The 17,433-nt window shown below is 41.0% G+C and overlaps 1 protein-coding gene across 2 annotated transcripts in view; it reads left to right on the forward strand.

The window, feature by feature from the left end:
• The first annotated feature begins 6 nt into the window (after nucleotides 1–6).
• The window catches only part of NLK (nemo like kinase), a 65,979-nt gene continuing 48,552 nt past the window's right edge, over nucleotides 7–17,433 (forward strand). For both annotated transcript variants that reach the window (XM_035889274.1, XM_009633995.2), the window contains exon 1: nucleotides 7–758. In XM_035889274.1, the coding sequence (XP_035745167.1) occupies nucleotides 301–758 (458 nt within the window). In that variant the 5' untranslated portion in view covers nucleotides 7–300. The remainder of the gene's footprint in view (nucleotides 759–17,433) is intronic.

Here is a 17,433-nt window from a genome sequence, read left to right on the forward strand (position 1 = left end):
AAAAGTGAAGGAAAAAAACCAAACAAAACCCAACCCAGTTGCCCGAGGATGGAGTTTCAGTAGCCAACCACAGCTGGACTCTCGGGGGAAGAGGGTTTGTGCACTCTGGCTCACGCACACATGAAGAGATTCTCCAAATTGTTTCGCTTCATGAAGAGATAAGGCCAGTTGAGCTCAATGTTTTTAAAGGTGGGCCGTGTATGATGAAACCCAACTTCTTTTAAAGTGTAGCAGATTTCATTTTTATGGCCAAATGACAGCTTGACCCAGTTGTTATCCAATCAAAGGGCATTTTTTTGAATGTCTCTTTGTGGCACAACAGCCAACGCAAAAATGATGGCGGCTTACAATGGCGGTACGTCTGCAGCAGCAGCAGGTCACCACCACCACCATCACCACCACCTTCCTCACCTCCCTCCTCCTCACCTCCATCACCACCACCACCCTCAACATCACTTGCATCCAGGCTCTGCAGCTGCGGTACATCCCGTACAGCAGCATGCCTCTTCGGCAGCTGCGGCCGCAGCGGCTGCGGCCGCGGCCGCGGCGATGTTAAACCCAGGGCAGCAGCAGCCATATTTCCCATCACCGGCACCGGGTCAGGCCCCTGGACCAGCTGCAGCAGCCCCAGCTCAGGTACAAGCTGCAGCAGCTGCTGCAGTTAAAGCGCACCATCATCAGCACTCACAACATCCACAACAGCAACTGGACATTGAGCCGGACAGACCTATTGGATATGGAGCCTTTGGTGTCGTCTGGTGAGTAGCGAAAAAAAACTGAACCGATTTTTTTCCTTTTCATTTTTTACCAGATCATAATTCATTCCTGGGTTTGTCATTTGAATCAGAATACGAGAAAGCTGCTTACTACGGGTTCTGTTACGGGTGGTTCTCTGTTCTTAGAAAGTTGGCTTCGCTTGTTTTTGTTGGCAGGACGAGGTTTGGAGTGGTGAAGAGCCACCTCTAACAGGCCACACCGTCAGTCTCTTGAGACAAACGCAACATGTTTATGTATACCTTCTATGCATTTCATTAGAATATGTATGTTGTGTAGCTAAGCTGTGCTTCCTAAAGTTTCAAGTTAACAAATGAGCGTTAGAGTATCTGTTTTGACCTGACTGAAGAGTTAGACATTAAAAGCGTATGAAAATGTCTTCCTCCTTCAGTCACCTGTCAAGATCTTTGTCTAGGAGGCTGTTTGACCTGCGGTAGCGTGCTATATGCTACCTGAAACAGAATATCTGAACTTTGCTCTCCTCTCATAAATGTAAATGGGATTTTCTGTCTCACTGTAGTACTGCCTACAGTCCTTTTATTCCCCCAGCCGCTACTTCAGAGGATTCTGTCAGTGGAGCCTAATCTCTTCTAACACATTTTGCGACCACCTTAATATAGTGTACGTAATTATTGCCCTTCAGGATCACTGAAGCAAAGCTGGCATGCGATTTTTTTATATATTTTTTTTTTCCTTTTTTTTATAACCAGTTGTCAGTTTACCGTATTCTGAAATGCTCGTTAGAAACGTGAAAGGTGCCTTGGTGGTGGTGTTGCCAGCAAGCGCGTTGCAGCACGCTTCCTGTATCACAGCGGCAAAGTTTGAAGTGTCCCTGCAGAACTTTCCACAGCGTTCGGTCGACGGGGCTTTCTGTGGTGCTTAAGGAATTTTGCTTTAGGTACAGCCTGTACTCTGATTTTCCTGAAATAGAAGTATTATGTGGCTGGGGTTGCAGTCTGTACCGGCGTATGGTGGCAAGGTGCTTTGCAGGACAGGCCTCAGAAGGGCAAGCCATGCTATTCCTTCGTCCCAGCCCGTAAAGCTGGTCACCCATAACCAGACCAGTGTTTGTAATAAAATCATGTTTTCCAAGAAGGCGGAACAAGCTGCACAAACTAGGCACAGGTTAATGTTACAGCTGATCGTGCGTCCCTTAGTTCAGGAGGCCTAGGGAGTTAATTTCAATGCTAAGTTTTCAAAGGCAGAGAGGTGCTGTCGTACAGTTAGCACTGCTGTGATCTTGCCGTGGTACAGTATAGAAAAGTCGGTATCAAAGAATGAAAACTGACAAGAAATCTGCTGCAAAAAAATTACCTAAAGATTATTTCCATCTGTTCATGTATTTTTTGATAAAGCGTGGAGTTACTTCAAATTAATTGTTACAGGCTTGCTTAAATTTAGATTGTTACGTAAGATCAGACCCTGTTACCGTTTCTACAAGCATTTTGTTTACTTGTATGTATTTCCTAGGTCTTTATTTTCTCAGGTTTATTTGCTGAAAAATAAGGTGCAGGGAGAGATCTGCTTTCATAATATTCAGTAGCATAAAAGGTCAAGCTTGCATATTTAAATATAACATCATTAAGGATGCCGAGGGGAAAAAAAGAAGCATAGAAAGAAGGGTCTGCTCTTGACGGACGTCAGGTAGAAGGGTGCCACGTGCCCACCCATCCCGAGACCCCTGACTGTGCAACTGCGCCCACACGAGCAGGAATTGCCACTAGCGGGACTATGCTGGCAAAGTTTAACTGCAGCTTTTACTTCAGGGTAACAACAGCTTTAAAAAAAAAAAAAAAAAAAAAAGGAGGTGGTTGAATAAAATAAAAGCAGAAGCTTGGAGGTCAGATTTCCTTTGGTAAAGCTGTAGGGCTACGCAGACTGCGACTGCAATTGGCTGAAATTCAGTTCCTCTTTGCTCGCTTATATCTGAATTCAGTGGTCGCCGTTCGGCTCTTGGCATTTCGTCTTAACTTCTGCAAGTGAATGCAGTCTGAACTTAAGAGTCTGTGAGCAATAATTAAACTCAATTTTCGATTTCATTCAAAACGTGAAGGAATGTCTGTGTAATTTAATTTCGGCTATATGAGATAACGTAACCGAACATAAACATTGATTTGGATATTTATAGTTTAAGTTGACTTAGACATGAAAAATGTGTACTTCGGTACAAGTGTAACACAGAATTTTCAGTAACATAAGGCCTAGGCTAATTTTGAAGAAGGGTTCTGTTGCTTATCTGTATCCCTTCTGAGCACGTATTGGCACTAACAGGCACCTGAGAAGTTCCTATCTGTGCTTCTGAGGGAAATGGATGTTATTCTGCAGACAGTTGGAGCGTTTGAAGAAGTCGTCTTTCATCTCGCTGCTCAGATGCGTCATTGCATTGTCTAGAAAGACACCACTTACCCTGCAGTTAAGTTTAGCTCGTCAAGTAAGTAATCGGTAGTGTGTGGTATTGAGTTTCCCATTAGCTTAGAGAGAGAGATTTTGACTTGGCAGTTGAATTAGCATTTGTCATTAATTCATTTGTCTGGTACTTTATGACGTTTCGAGGTAGCTAATGTGCTGCTGGAGTTTTTCGCTCACGAAGAGCCAAAGCATCGTGCTTCAGCATTTTCATTATTAACTCGTGCACGCTTGTATCGCTGCCGCTGGTGGCTGTACCCCTGCTCATCCAGTCACCATTACGTTTTGAATCAACTATCCTTGGCACGTCATCGCCTCTGACTCCACGTACGGTTTAAAGTGAACTTAACCCAAGCTGGCAAAGGAGAAAAGGATCTCTCGAACGATTGACGTGGAATTGCTACATTTGTCCGTTTTCGTTGTGCTTTAACGTAGAGATGAGCGTATTAATGCAATACCAAAGCGCGGTGTTTCTGAACTGTGACAAAAGAAGCGGTGTGTGTGTGTGGGGGGAAGTTGCTGAAGCAGGAAAAGATGTGTAGGTACCTTCCCCCTGGTTCTGCAGATTTGCTTAACTGCGCTCTAGCTTGGCAAATTGCCACGAACCAAGTAGCATACCTAATTTGCTGAAAACAGAGCAATTTGCTCTTTAAATATTCACTGTTAACACGTTCTTAAAGTGTTGAAAAAAAATAATCCGGATTTTAGTTTCAGCCACAGACTCTGTTTGTGCCCCACGTTTCAAATTACCTCTCTGATTTTTGGAAGTCTTGTGCATATTCTAAGAATAAGGAGCTGTCCTTCGCCGAAGTGCTCCCTGTTTTGCTGAGGAGATATGCTACTGCCATCTGGTGGGATTCTTAATAATAATAATAAATAATAATTATTATTATTAATATCTGTTGAACCTGCCAAAGCTCATAGGTTTTGGAGTGAGGGGTGAAGCCTTCATACCACTGCAAGAGGCGCTCGTGCTGTTTTCGTGCAGGATTCCTAGGCCAGTGAAGAGGAACTGCAACTTTGGTGGAGGTAGACAGGGAATAATTATTTTGCTGCTGGTTCAGGCTGTTAGTGCTGCTGCTGGAATTTTGTGAAAATGTCTTGTTGTTTGGGATATATCCAGTCTGGTGGGATAAGATACTACGCCTCCGCAAGGTGTGTGGGGATTGTGTTTGTCTTCTATGTGTCTCTAATTTTGAGAAGTTATTGTCATTCATCAAAGATTGTGAAATCAAGCAATCTGTTTCATTAATTACTATCAAAACCATGTTAAAAGGCATCTCTGTGGGAAATCTGTTACAAATGACAAAAGTATACGAATTTATCTTTTTTTAAAGTCCCGATTTACACAATTTTAAATTGCAGTGTGGTTTTTAATGTATTTGCTGCTAATACTTTTTATTCAGAAAGTCAAACAGCAGCATAATGTTCCAAATAGTTTGGCTGTTGATGCTGAGATAGGACATTGTGTACAGGCTGCTGTAACTTTTAAAGGCAGAAATAATTTAGCCGAAATCTACTGTTCATTCCTGGCCTTCATAGTCCTGGAATCACTAAAGTAATTGCTAAATAAAAATCGAAAGAATATTGCAGACAATTGATTGTTGCCTGGCCCCTGGAACTATTTTAAGAGGGCTTTATCACCGTACTGATACTAAGCATGGTGGTAGGAAAGACGTTTCCAGGATAAACCGATAATCTCCCAAGGGTTACTTTAAAGGAACATGTCGTGCTGAGCAAGTATACAGTACAGATCATCTGTTTGGGACAGAGTTGCTAGAATGTGTATTAGGGGGGAAAAAAGATGTTACAGCTTCAAAAAAGTATGAATAATGTTGGGACAAGTTCCCCCTCTGATGTCTGATATCACTGCGAACCACGATGATGTTTTGCATAGTTAATGCAAATAATAATGCAAAGGTCCAGTCTGGTAAGCACGAAAAGTTTAGAAAAAGCTGAATTATGAAAATTTGTTTTAGGAAACCCCTTAAGACTTTTGGTGCGGGAGGTTTTTTCCTAAGCTAAAGCTGTTTGTATGATGATCTCTTTCCAGCCCCTCAAAACTCGCCTGTCAGTGGAAGACAGTGCTTGAGGAAAATGTCCCATGTTAAACAGCATTTAGACGGTCAGCTGTTTGCTTTGCTTTAAACTATTCCATCGGACATTTTGTATTAGCCTAAAAGGACTTTTTTGTTACTGAGCAAAAGATACCAAAAGGCTTCTGAAGTTTATCCTGGAGCTCTCGTTGTGAATGAGACTGAGCATAAATGGAGAAGTGTACGCAGGAAGTGCTATCTCGGGTAGGTGGAACTGAATAGCCACCAGAATTGGATAAGGAGGCTCTGGAGGGAGTAATCCACACCAATAATGTTATCCGGAGAGAAGATCCCTACAAAACATTCAAACTAAGCAAATCCAAGACAAATCCAAAGAGCCTTTTAAAGTGCTGATGTTACAGCTGGCTAAGAGCAACAACAGTACTACTCAGGACTGTAACTCGGGGGGTTTCTGAGAGGGGAAAGCATCGACAGGGTGATGTGTTGGGTTTTGGAGGAGTGAAATTTGCTTTTAGTAATGGGCAAGAAAAATGTTTAAAGTTAATAAATAAAATGGTCAGAAATAGTTTCAAAAAAAAAAAAAATCCTTCCAGGCTATTTGGAGGACTTGGCTGTCTGTGGGCCTGTTGTGTTGAGCACTGCTGATGGCCTTCGCTCACCTAGGGAAATACGGAGCTTTTCCATTCAAATGACACATCTGCTTTGTCTACACAGGCTGTAACAGAAGAACCGAACAGCAATTTCCAGGTAGAAGAGATTACCGCTGTTTACTTCTTTCTAGTTCCAGTATGCAAACACTTTCCATTAGAAGCTGTGGTGGAAATGTCATGATAATTGCCTGACTTTTTATGGGTGACGTGTTTTAACTAACGTCGCCCTTCGTTGTTAGCTGGGCAGAGTCTCCTTGCTGCTGGTGGCCTGTCTTGAACGGGCTGTGGGTGCTCAGTACCGGCTTTTTTGCTTTTCCACTTTTTGTGTTCTACTCCAGGGAGTTTTTCTGTCGTCTGGGGCGTCTGATGCAGATAGGCGGTGATTTCCTAAGAAAGAGACTAAGTCGTTTTTATGCGGTTATTTCTTGGAGGAAGCCATGAAGGTGCCTAAGGCAAAAGCAGCGATACTGGCAATGGGCACATTACCGCGCAGAGTGTGTATTGTGTTTCACACTTACCATCACAATTTGAGGATCTGCAGGTGATTATCTTTAATCGCTATGTCAGTATTTTTTAAAGGATTGCTTTATCTAAATTGGATTCTGACTCTATTTGTGAAGAAATATAGTAGAACAATGACCTTATTCAGTTTTTTTATATGGGAAATTTTGCAAAGCTTATACGTTTAAGTTGGGTTTTTTTCCAAATTTCATGAAAAGAAAAGTTCTGTTAACATTTAAATGACTATTGCCCAAATGTGCTGAATTAAATGAAATGGATATAACAACTCCTTGCATTTAAATTAGACGTTGGGAATTAGGTGAAATTCTATCTAAGTAATAAACTAGATTGTTCAGTATTGTCATGTAAGGTGATGCAAGAAGGAAGGAATGTGTATAACTTTTTTTTTTTTTTCCTCAAAGTTGGGTGAGGACCATTTTGGATAAAATAGTTGGCTGTAAATTATGCCAAGGTCAGCGTTTCACAGGTCACTTGAAATGCATCTTGTTTTGCAGCACCTGCAGATCTTGATGTGGTTTGTATCCACATACAACCGTATGCTGATCATGCAGTTAGATCATGGGAGCTTTCAGTATCTTCCCTTTCCTCTGAATTCTGCAGATGTTGCCGTGGAGCAGCCTGCGACTGGATCCACGGTCTAATATTGATTTTTCAGGAGACATATTTCAGATGTTCTTTCCCCCTCTCCCCCCCACGTACTCTTTCACCTTTTGTTAAGAGCGTGTTTAAATTGTCACTGTCACTAATCCAAACCCACGAATGCCTCTGGTGTTTATGAGTGGGTGACGGGGTCGGCGTTCATACCCGTTGCATATGATCAAATGGAGCAGTAAATAAAGGCCAGTAACAAGTGTGTCTGTTGTATGAGGCTGCTTGATGTTGCTAGGCTGCTTGATTTCTTGGGGGAACAGTGGGACTGAGAGTGAAAATAGCTTTGGGCAGGTAAAGTAGGAGGAAGCCTTTGGGATATGTTTGAAGTGTTTTTTGATGACTTGTAATGGCTGTATCTGGGTCTCATGTAGCTTCAGTCCTCTGGGAAGTTCTGCCTTCTAGTCTGGAATATGAGAAAAGCTGGCTCAAAGTTGTATAAAGCTTACTTAAACCGAATTTGTGTTTATTAAAATGAACAATAACTTGTTAATATAATTGGTAATGTTTTTAAAATGGCATATTAAAAAATCCACAAAGAACTGTAATTTAAGTGTTAGAAAATAAGGAAATAGAGAAGCTGGCTTAGTCTGCAAAACTGAGCATAGACGAATGAGTTTTATGACAGAGGGAGGTGTTTGGGGGAATAATACTGGATTTCAGGTTAAACTATTTCTGTGGGCTCCTCTGTTGTAAGTAGACCCATCTGCTCCGTAGCTGAGGGTTAGCTTTTGAAGTCCTGTTTGTCGGAGTTGTTTGCAAGCAAATACTGAACAGGAGCTTTACTACTAGATTTTGTGTACCAGCGAGATCTGGCTCCTGGGGTTTTTTATATGGAAGTTCTGGTTACTTGAGCGGAGCGTGCCTTTGGTTTCTTAGTAAGAAAAGTTGCAGTGGAGCAGTCGAGTCCTTTTTTTACGCAGAACGTGAAAAATTTTCCCCTCTCTATATTTGAATGATTGAAATGGCATATAGCGAACACTACAATCTCCTTGCGTGATCCGGGGATAACTCAGTGGGGCGGAGCGTGCAGCTGCGGTGCAACGTTCGGTCAGTCTGCAGCTGTATCCTGCTCGGTCTAGCGCGGGTTCTCCGTGCTGGCTGCGTGGTGGCCACCCCTGTAACCATCCCGGCGTTCACAGCTGCCGGGGAACGCTTGTCTTCCCGTACAGGACTCGGTATAAGGCGTGCTGAAGCAATGTGAATTACTGGCCATAGCAAGGTATCTTATAGGACTGTTCGAACTAGTCCAAATAGAATTTCAGCTGAGACGAAGAATAAATTATTTTTTTTCCACCCTTGTTGGTTATGCCTTTGCTGTGTTTGGTTTTCTGTTAGTCTGATTTCTGTGCTTGTTTCCCAGCGCTGGAGATTTTCTGAGAATAGAACTGGCTACTTTGTTGAATTTGTTGAAAAATGAAAGTCCTTGGAATGGAGAATAAGATGATACAGGGGCAATTTAGATTTTAAAATCCTTCTGGAATGTGAGAAGTAATGTAAAAAGTGGGATCTGTACTCAGAACAGCTTCTAGGGTTTACTGAAAACCCATTTATTTCTGGTCAAAAGAATTCAATAAAAAGAAGCTTGGCTCAGTTACTGCAATTTCCTCTGTAACCTTTAGAATCTAAGAGTAAGCACTTGATTAAAGATTAAGTTATAAATATTGTTATGAGAGTAATCTATCTGAATATGTTTGGATTTTGTTTCTGAAATTCAAGCATGCAGTATGCCTGGTACTCACTTAATAGCTGATGTCCATTTTAGATTTCTGTAATAGATTATTTAATGGCTGTGATCAATGGCTGTGTTCTCTGTTGCTTGGTACCAGGTATTTACAATGGTATGATCGCTTTCTGTAAACAAAATACAGTCTCAGTTTCCAAGCTGTAGCTTGGATTTATGCCAGTTTGAGTCCATCCTAAATTACCTGTAAAGTTGGGAAATTCTTAAAGTAATAATAGATAATGTTTTTAGGTAACGCAGCTGTAGTGCTGATTACACTGGAAAACAGACTCGTCAGCACTGGTGTAAACTGTTGAGGTTGGAGTTGTGCGGATCTCCTCCCATGTTACCGGTTACGGAAGCAGCGGTGTGTGGGGACAGGGTGGGAGCAGCAGAGCCGAAGGGTGGGAGCTTCTAGGAGGAGCCTTGGGGTGAGGATGGGTTAACTGGAAACGCAGGATGGAGGAAGTGGGAGAATCCCTGCTGCCTGCGAAATACCCCGTGGGCCGGGGCCAGTGCCTTCCATCTGTCACCGAGGACACTTCTCCAGGGTGAGGCTTATCTTGCCTGGGCTGGAATAGTGCAGGCTGGTTTTCAAACACGGGAGGAAGCTTTATAGCTCTCAAAATTGCCTAATGTAGATGCGTTCAGCTGCTCTACAAACAGTTAAGTGCAGTCGGAATGGACAAAGCCCCAGTGTTATAATTTGAAAATACATCCCATAGTAGATGCTGTAAGTTTTGCTTTATTGTGAGTCAAACTAACTATTACATCCAATTTTGCAAAAGTAGACCCCTGAGTGAGGTAGTAGATGCTTAAATGAAAGTGGCTTATGGCAGGCAGTACAAATACCTATGTAAAGGGTAGAGGCCTGTGCAGTTAATGCATGTATTTATTGATAACAGTATTTGACCATAATAAGCAGTAACAAGGAAAAAGTGAATGCGAGTGGTAGTGGATGGGATGGGTAGTGAGTGGGGTGGTAGCTAAAAGTGGTACAAACCATAGCAATTATCTGCTATCTAAATAGAGAGAGGTTATAAAAATTAATGTTGTTGTAGCAGTAAGCCATGCTTTTTAAAAAAATAACATAGTTAATATATTTTCTTTACTTCCCCCCCCCACCCCCCCACCCCATGTTTTGACTGTCCTTTTCATCACTTCCACCCCTTTTTCTTATTTTCCAGTATTGTCTGTGGTACTTTGTATGATGTGCGGCTTATCAACAGCGTGTTTAAATGAAGACAATAGTGTTTAGATGCGAGGGCTAAATTGTAGAAAATAAATACCGCTTCTCTGTGGAAATCGCTAGAGCTCCGTCCATAGCGCATTGTAGGAGTAACCTGGGAATGGGCTGCAGACTTGCCCGTGGATGTAAAACGTGTGCAAATACTTGTGATTCAAGCATGTGGATCTGAGTATCTTCTAGGGAAATCCCCAACTCGCCTATGGTCAGAAATTCCCTAACCTGGCCAAAATGTAATGTATTAAAATTGTTAAGGTACTGATACTTTTAATATTTGATTATATATTGTAGCATACACTGAGAGCCTTGATCGATGAAATTGTCAGCACATTTTTCTAGGTTTCAGTGATCCGTAATTTTGCTACAGTTTGCCTACCGGGAGTTTCAGTAATCGTGGAAAAAATGACAGTTGTGTTCAACTGAACCCAGCTGTGTAATGCGTGAGCCCGTGCACCGCGGTGCAAGTACAACGTTGGAGTACGCGCGTGCCTACAAGGCCACAGAAGAGGGAACAGGAGCCTAGGCAAGCTGCATTAGGTGAATACAGCCTTTTCCCGAAAGGTGTTGCTATTCAATGCACCAAAACACCAGAACAATCTGGACTTCATTTTAATACTTAAAGTCGTATCTTTTGTTGTGTGAGAGTGTTGATAAATAAAGGGAGACGTCTATCAGCCTTGATGTTAAGTAACTTCCGTGGCTATGGCTGACTTTGGAACATGGCCACGTAGAGTGTTTGAAAGTGCTGAGTAAGAGTTTGAGCTTTAGTCATGAGGGCTGTAGCAGAACCAGTGTGTCCTGGTGGTATCATCCTCTAATTTCCTGATGTGGTATTTTTCTGTAAGGGCTTGGAAGCACGTGTGTGTGAGGGGAATTTTTATGCTGTTTATGATGTAGGATCTAACACCAGAATGGTTGTGGCGGAATCATTTTGTAGAATATGTACTTGGACAATTTCATCTTCTGTTATTTCTTTAATTTTCTTAGAACCTGCTTTGATGACTTCTATGTGTAGTTTGAAAAAAAATCAATTCAGAGCTTTCTGTTCAAGAACTCTTGCAGGAAACTTTGTGGAAAAGAAAATATACTGGGAAGTGGAGGAATCCTTGGACTCTAGAGAAGGGTTTTCTTTCCCCCATTCTCTTTTGCATGCAAATATGTTTTAATAGGTGCAAAAAATTGCTCACCAGAGAAACTGGTGGTTTTGTTTCCTTGTCATTTTGGAACACTCCTATTCCAAATTTTAATCCTAAATCCATTCCTGGTTTCATGGCAATATTTTTCTTCATTATTCTGGCACCACCAGGCGGTGCTCTTATAGTTTTCTTCATTTTGTAAGCGAAATGTGGTGTCAGAATAGAGCCTTTGCTTAATGGGAGCAATAAAGCTGAGGATGGTGTTGACCTGATGGTCAAGTAGTTATTCTGGCTTTGATCTACATTATTAGGTTTTTTCTGAAAAGCTACTGACCTTCTCTTCTCTCCTGAAAGTGTGCATAGGGTTTTTAATTTCAGATAATGCGTTTTATTATTTTATTTAATACCACTTCTTGAGACTATTGAAGAATATTTGTCTATGAATAGCAAAGCTTACTCCGTGAAGGTAGTAGCTATTTTCAGAGATGTCTTCTTCATGTGAAGTAATTGCTAAGATCCGTGCTAGCGCTTGTTGAGCTCTGCAGACGAGCCTTGAAAGCCAATCCAGCTGTAGATTAGGAAGGCGAGAGTCTGGCATGTGGTCTGGCTCAGTGGACTTTGTGTCATTGCAAACCTTCTTATTTTTCTTGTGACTGTTTTGGTTCCTCATTAATAGGTTAAGGTGTATTACAGGGAATGCAGGGAAAGTTCTCTCGCAGCCCACTTTGAACCCCCTTCCTTTACGTACGGCGCGTCTGCCTGCGGTGGAAGCTCACCGTGCGCTGACTTCTCGATAGAAGCCTATGTCTTTCTCTCTTCTAACAGAATGCCTTTTTGGCTTCCTCCCGCCTTCGTTTTTAAAGGCTCTTGACAACCGATATGAAACTATGTGGAAGTCTTAAATAAGAGCTTTTTCCCCCCCAGAGATTACTTAGTAAGCAGAACAAAAGCCTTGTTAAAAAGGCTGTTCCCATACAGCAGGATAACATTGCTTTGGATGTTTCTGTAAATTCTTGTTGGCTCAGTTACTTCAGTTCTCTTATTTGGAGGGAGAATATCTTGCAGGTAAGCTTTACGGAAGAAGAGAATATATCAGTTATTCCCAGACTGCTTGCAATCCATCTTTCTTAATTTTATCAATTGCTAGGCTCGTGTTTTTAGGTAAAAAGAAGATCATTTTCTGAATTTCGTAGTCCTTTCTGGCTCTCCTGTGGTCTCCCCCAGTGCTTTTGAAATCCTGTAGACCTGACCTCCTTGATGTTGATTTGTAGCTTGTGGGTATGTTGATGAAGCAAAATTATTCTTTTTGTTATTGTTCTGACTGACTGAAGGGACATGGATCAAATAGGTCATGGAAAGACATGATAGTCATAAAATTAATATGCATCATGTAACACTGCACAGTTACAAGCGTAGCCTGTGCAGGGTACTTAGCATCCAAGCGTTATCGCATCTGCTTGAGCTGGGGCTGGCAGTTTAGGGGTGGATCTGCACACAGCTCTTAACTCATCCTGTAGGTTTAAATAAAAAGAATAAAGGCAGTCAAAACAATACAAGACAAATTGAGATGCTCTTTTTTGTTTGTTTTTTTTTTTAACAAAAGTGAGGAGTCTTCCATTCAATTAGCATTTTTCAAGGTGTGATTTCTATTTCAATTGCAAGGTCGTATCCAGAGCAAACAAGGATAGACAGAGGCTGAAAGTGATGCCTTGGAAAATGAAGATCTGCCAATGGTTTTGTTAGGGCACATCTCCTCCAACTCATCCTTCTGGAAACTGAGCTTGTTACCATGATGAACAGCTAAAGGACAATGGAGTTTAATGGTTTGTGTTTTCTTCTGGTTCAGCATATGTAAATGGAAAAAAAAAAACAAACACAAAAACAACTGAGGGTTGTATCAAGAAAAATACCCAGCTCTTAAAGTGAAATCAACAGAATGAGTACTAACTAGCATCTACCTTGTAATTTTATGTCTAAATTCAAATTGCTGGGGAGAGAAGCTTCCACATAATAATTGCTGTTGATTTAAATAGGAAAAACTCTGCTTTTCCTCATCCCTTATTCCTCTCACTGTTTTGAATTGACCGAATGAGTTCACTGTTGCTGTCAATGACGTTTTCAGGTTTTTTTTATATGCCTCATCCTTGCTGGCAAGTATGGTAAATATCTGACCTGAAAGGATGCAGTGTCACAGCCACGTTGGGGCAGCCCCTCTGCTGCGCCTGCACCAGCACCAGCCATCGTGTGCCAGCGTCCTGAGCTGTTAAGTCTTCTGCTGAGTGCTGCTCCACAGGTGAATATTCCAGTCATGAACTGGACCAAAAGAATATGAAATTAAGACCTGCTAGAATTCTTTTCAGGTTGCCATTTATGATCTGGCAGAGCAAGAGGTTTATCTTCTTCGTGTAGGTCCAGGCTGCTTCTTGAGAGGGAGAGCCTCAGTGCATGCTCCGTGGAATGCTTCTATGCTCCGTGGAATGCTTCTGTGTCCGTGGCTGAAGTACAGCTAGCACAGATCCTGCGTGCTGCCAGTCTTTATGCATAAGTATTCTAACAGAGAATGCCACAAAGCCATACTCATAGGCAAATATATATATATATATATAAATCTATTCTACTGTAGGTCACCTGATCTAATTCAAGTGAGTGAGAGTTCTACCTAACAGCTTAACTAAAAGCAGTTTTTAATTATGAAGTGGAAAGTACTTTTTATTTGTTTTTTAAGTTGTTACAAATAGCTCGAGGTACCAAAGTGCTTTTCTGAGCATATTTGCTCATTAATTGTATTTGAAAAGTCAGGATTAAGGTCTTCCCCTGTGCTTTGGATGGCAGGGCATTGACATACTTACCCAAGCCCATAATCTGAATTGCAGCTTTCCTTTTGCTCCTACTGAAGGAGAAAAGCATTTATGTGCTTTAGGTTTGGATTGTTTATTGTTTTCTGAAGCAGTTGAAGAAAAGTAGGTGAATGTTGACAGAATCGGGACCGGCCTTGACCTACTTGTGGCTTTTTCTCTGATCTCTGTCTTGGGCATGTCACCTTATCATTTTTATGCAGCTGTTTACTCATCTAAAGCCTCCTTTAAAACATTAAGACCTGAGAGTTGTTTGGTAATTTGAATATTAAATGTATATATCATCACTCCCACAGTTGTTCCCAAGAAGATTTTGTCACCTATCATATGACCCAGTAAAGGGAATCCTTTTGTAATCGTTTTTATTTCATACTGAGCTATTGTTTAAACTTTGGGTTTAAAGTGTTTTAGAGCCATTCATTGAATTTCATTCCCCTTTGAAATCCTGCGTTTTCTTCCAAGAGTCTGTATTTTACTTTAGACTGTCCCAAGACTGGAATTGCACCCATGGTAGCGATTTATGTTATCACAAGGTTTTTGGCTGACTCAGAATAGAGAAACGTATATTAGGATTTTCGGGTCAGTTCATGGAGATCATTTAAAACTAAAAAGAGCTTTGAAACTAATAGGATAGACAGGAGCCCTGCAGGTCCGACTTCGGTGTTTCTTTGGATGAAGCTGTGAAACCACAGCTGCTGTGTAGGGTGTAGATGAGTTTGGTTTATAACAATTCAGATTGAAGTTTTTTTTGGGGGGGGGGGAACCCACTTTCCTTGAAGATCTTGTAACATTTTAAACAGTTATCTAAGACTACATATTACGGTTAAGTTTTAGAAGGGGGGAAAAAAGCCAAGTATCACTGCAGCTCTGCTGCCTTCTTGAGCGTGCAGTCTCCTCCAGCGCCTGCTTCTTGTACCTCTTGACGTGGGTGCTGGCTCCGTGGGATTAACAGGGTTAGTTGGTTTGGGGTTTTTTTGTTCTGCTGTCAAGTCTTGTAGACATTTACTAATAGAAAAAATAAAACTTTTTCAACAGTGTGTAGGGGTACCATCCTGCCAGCATCAGCACTGGGAGAGGAGCAGGGCACAGGGCCTTTCCAATAAACCTTTGAACTTTGCTACTCTGTCTTATGATGCCTTTTGTAACTTAAGCCAGTGACTTCAATTGCTGGCCAGTAAGCATATTGCACCTCCAGGCCCTGATCAGATGTATTTAATGAAGACATAAAGCTAATGCAATAAATGTTATGGAAGGATGAGATTAAAGGAGAAACACCATCCTGAGTAATCTCTCCTTTAGTTGTGGTTGCCGGTAAAAGACACGTGTGAGATGTTCTGTTTAGCAATAGAAAATACACTGCATATCAGCCAGCAGAGCTGTGGAAATAACATATATTTCAGTCTCTGAGGGTTTGGTATCGTTAATGATATCACTGGTTAATGTTTCAGTTATTGATTGTTATAATGAATTTATTACTCAATTCTACTTCAATCTGAAAATTTTATCCTGGAAAAGGAAACAAAAATAAAGTCAGCAATAGAGGCCAGCAAAAATCAGACATCACTGTTTTTACACTGATCATTTATTTCATTCCTGTATTATTATACAGTTATTAAACATTCAGATAGATTTGCGATGGAAGAGTTTCTCAGTTCTGAAGCTAGGTGCTCATTCCCTGCCTTTAACAACTCATCGGGAAAGATATGCTTTGCTTCAGATAAGCCTTAGATAGAATACTGGCACAGTGATGCTGTCCTGTCTTGCAAAAACAGCTAATTATTTGTGCGAGTGGCGGTCATACACTTTATCACAGTGGGAAAGGGGGTCACGCTAAGTCTTGGGAAGTGTTACAAAGGTAGGAAGTTAAAGGACTTGGACTTTGGCAAGAATGATACTGGCAGCCAGATGCTCAATGCAGTTACTTAGAGAGAGAGAGACAAGGACTTGCTTTTACCTGAAGTTTAGATTTTGCAAATTTTGCAGCATTTCAATCATTTGCGTAGCATGCCAAACAATCTCTCGGAGAATTACCAACAAGATGAGAAATTGCATTGGTTACACATCCTGCCTGTCGCAGACATGAAAGGATTGTAGAACGTCTTGTATCGCTCTCAGCAGGCTGTTAATTCAAAGGTGCTATTTTACCTGTCTGTTTTAGTCTGTCACTCTAATATCTTAATACTTCTGAAATTGCCTTTTGAATCTAATGAAAAGGAGTGGTTGTGGCTCCAATGTAATTGAGACTGTCAAGGAAATAGGTGGAATTTTTACAGCACTATGAGACTTGATGGTATGTGACAGAGGATCATTCACTTCACTGGTCCATGGTAATGGGAGACTGATGTCTCTTTAAACTCCCTGTTAAAAAATATAAGCCTGATTATTTTTTTTTTTTATTCTTTGCAAGGTTGTGGGTTCTTCTCAAATCTTCATTAATATATACTAAAATAAAAAGCACTTCTTTCACATCCCAAAAATATCCCACAATCTTAAAGCATCTTCTAGACTTTTGGATTGTACAGGTTATGAGTTTATTTCACACTTGTGTTTTGACATGTGCCTTCTGTTCCTGCAGTAATTCAAAGAAGGAATGACTGCGCAGTGTTGATCACATAGCAGTCTTTACACAGGACAAACTGATAGCAGCTGTTTACAATAATTTACTTGAGTAAAATGTACAGAGGAAGGATCGGAAAAACTGATGTCCGGTTGCCTTGTATGCAACAGCAAGGAAGCTGCTGTTGATGTAGTTGGGCTCTTCACTGCTATTGTCAAAATATATCAGGGGTGATCTTCAGTTTGAGCTGCCGTTATGAGAAAAAGCTGTGTTGTCTCTGAAGGAGGTAGCACTAAAAGAACTTCTGTCAGATGTGCTATTCATTTTGTTTCTCAGCTCTTAATTTTGATTTATTCAGTAGAGGAGGAATTGAGATGTCTCTGCTTGGTGTTTACTTTGGCCATTGTTAAATGGTGGTGGTGGGAATTACAGTGCCTTATAAGCTTAATGTATGTTTTAAGTAATATTTGCAAGTTCTGTGATTCTAATATCCATGCCCATTCAAGGCAGATAAATAAAGATACTGTTGTCTGAAATAATTTCTGGTAAAGGGAATGGAAGAGAGAGCAGAAACTAAGCAGTATTCTGAGTTGTGATGCTGTATTCTGTATTGTGAGAAATGTTTGTATTAGAATGAGGAATGGGTAGGGTATAAGTTGAAACTTGAAAGGTCAGTAAATAAGATTTGCCTCTTCCAGGTGAAAACCTTGATGAATGTTCTTAGATTCATCATTACTACAGAATTTGGGGAGATGAATATAAATAGCAGTATTTCATAAAATTAAAAGGTACTGTGAGCCTCATACAACAAACGTATCAAAGTCCTGAGGCTTGATACTTAACCAACAGATACAACTCT

This window comes from Egretta garzetta, unplaced genomic scaffold (genome assembly GCF_000687185.1).
Source record: "Egretta garzetta isolate BGI_Z169 unplaced genomic scaffold, ASM68718v1 scaffold120, whole genome shotgun sequence".
NCBI lineage: Eukaryota > Metazoa > Chordata > Aves > Pelecaniformes > Ardeidae > Egretta > Egretta garzetta.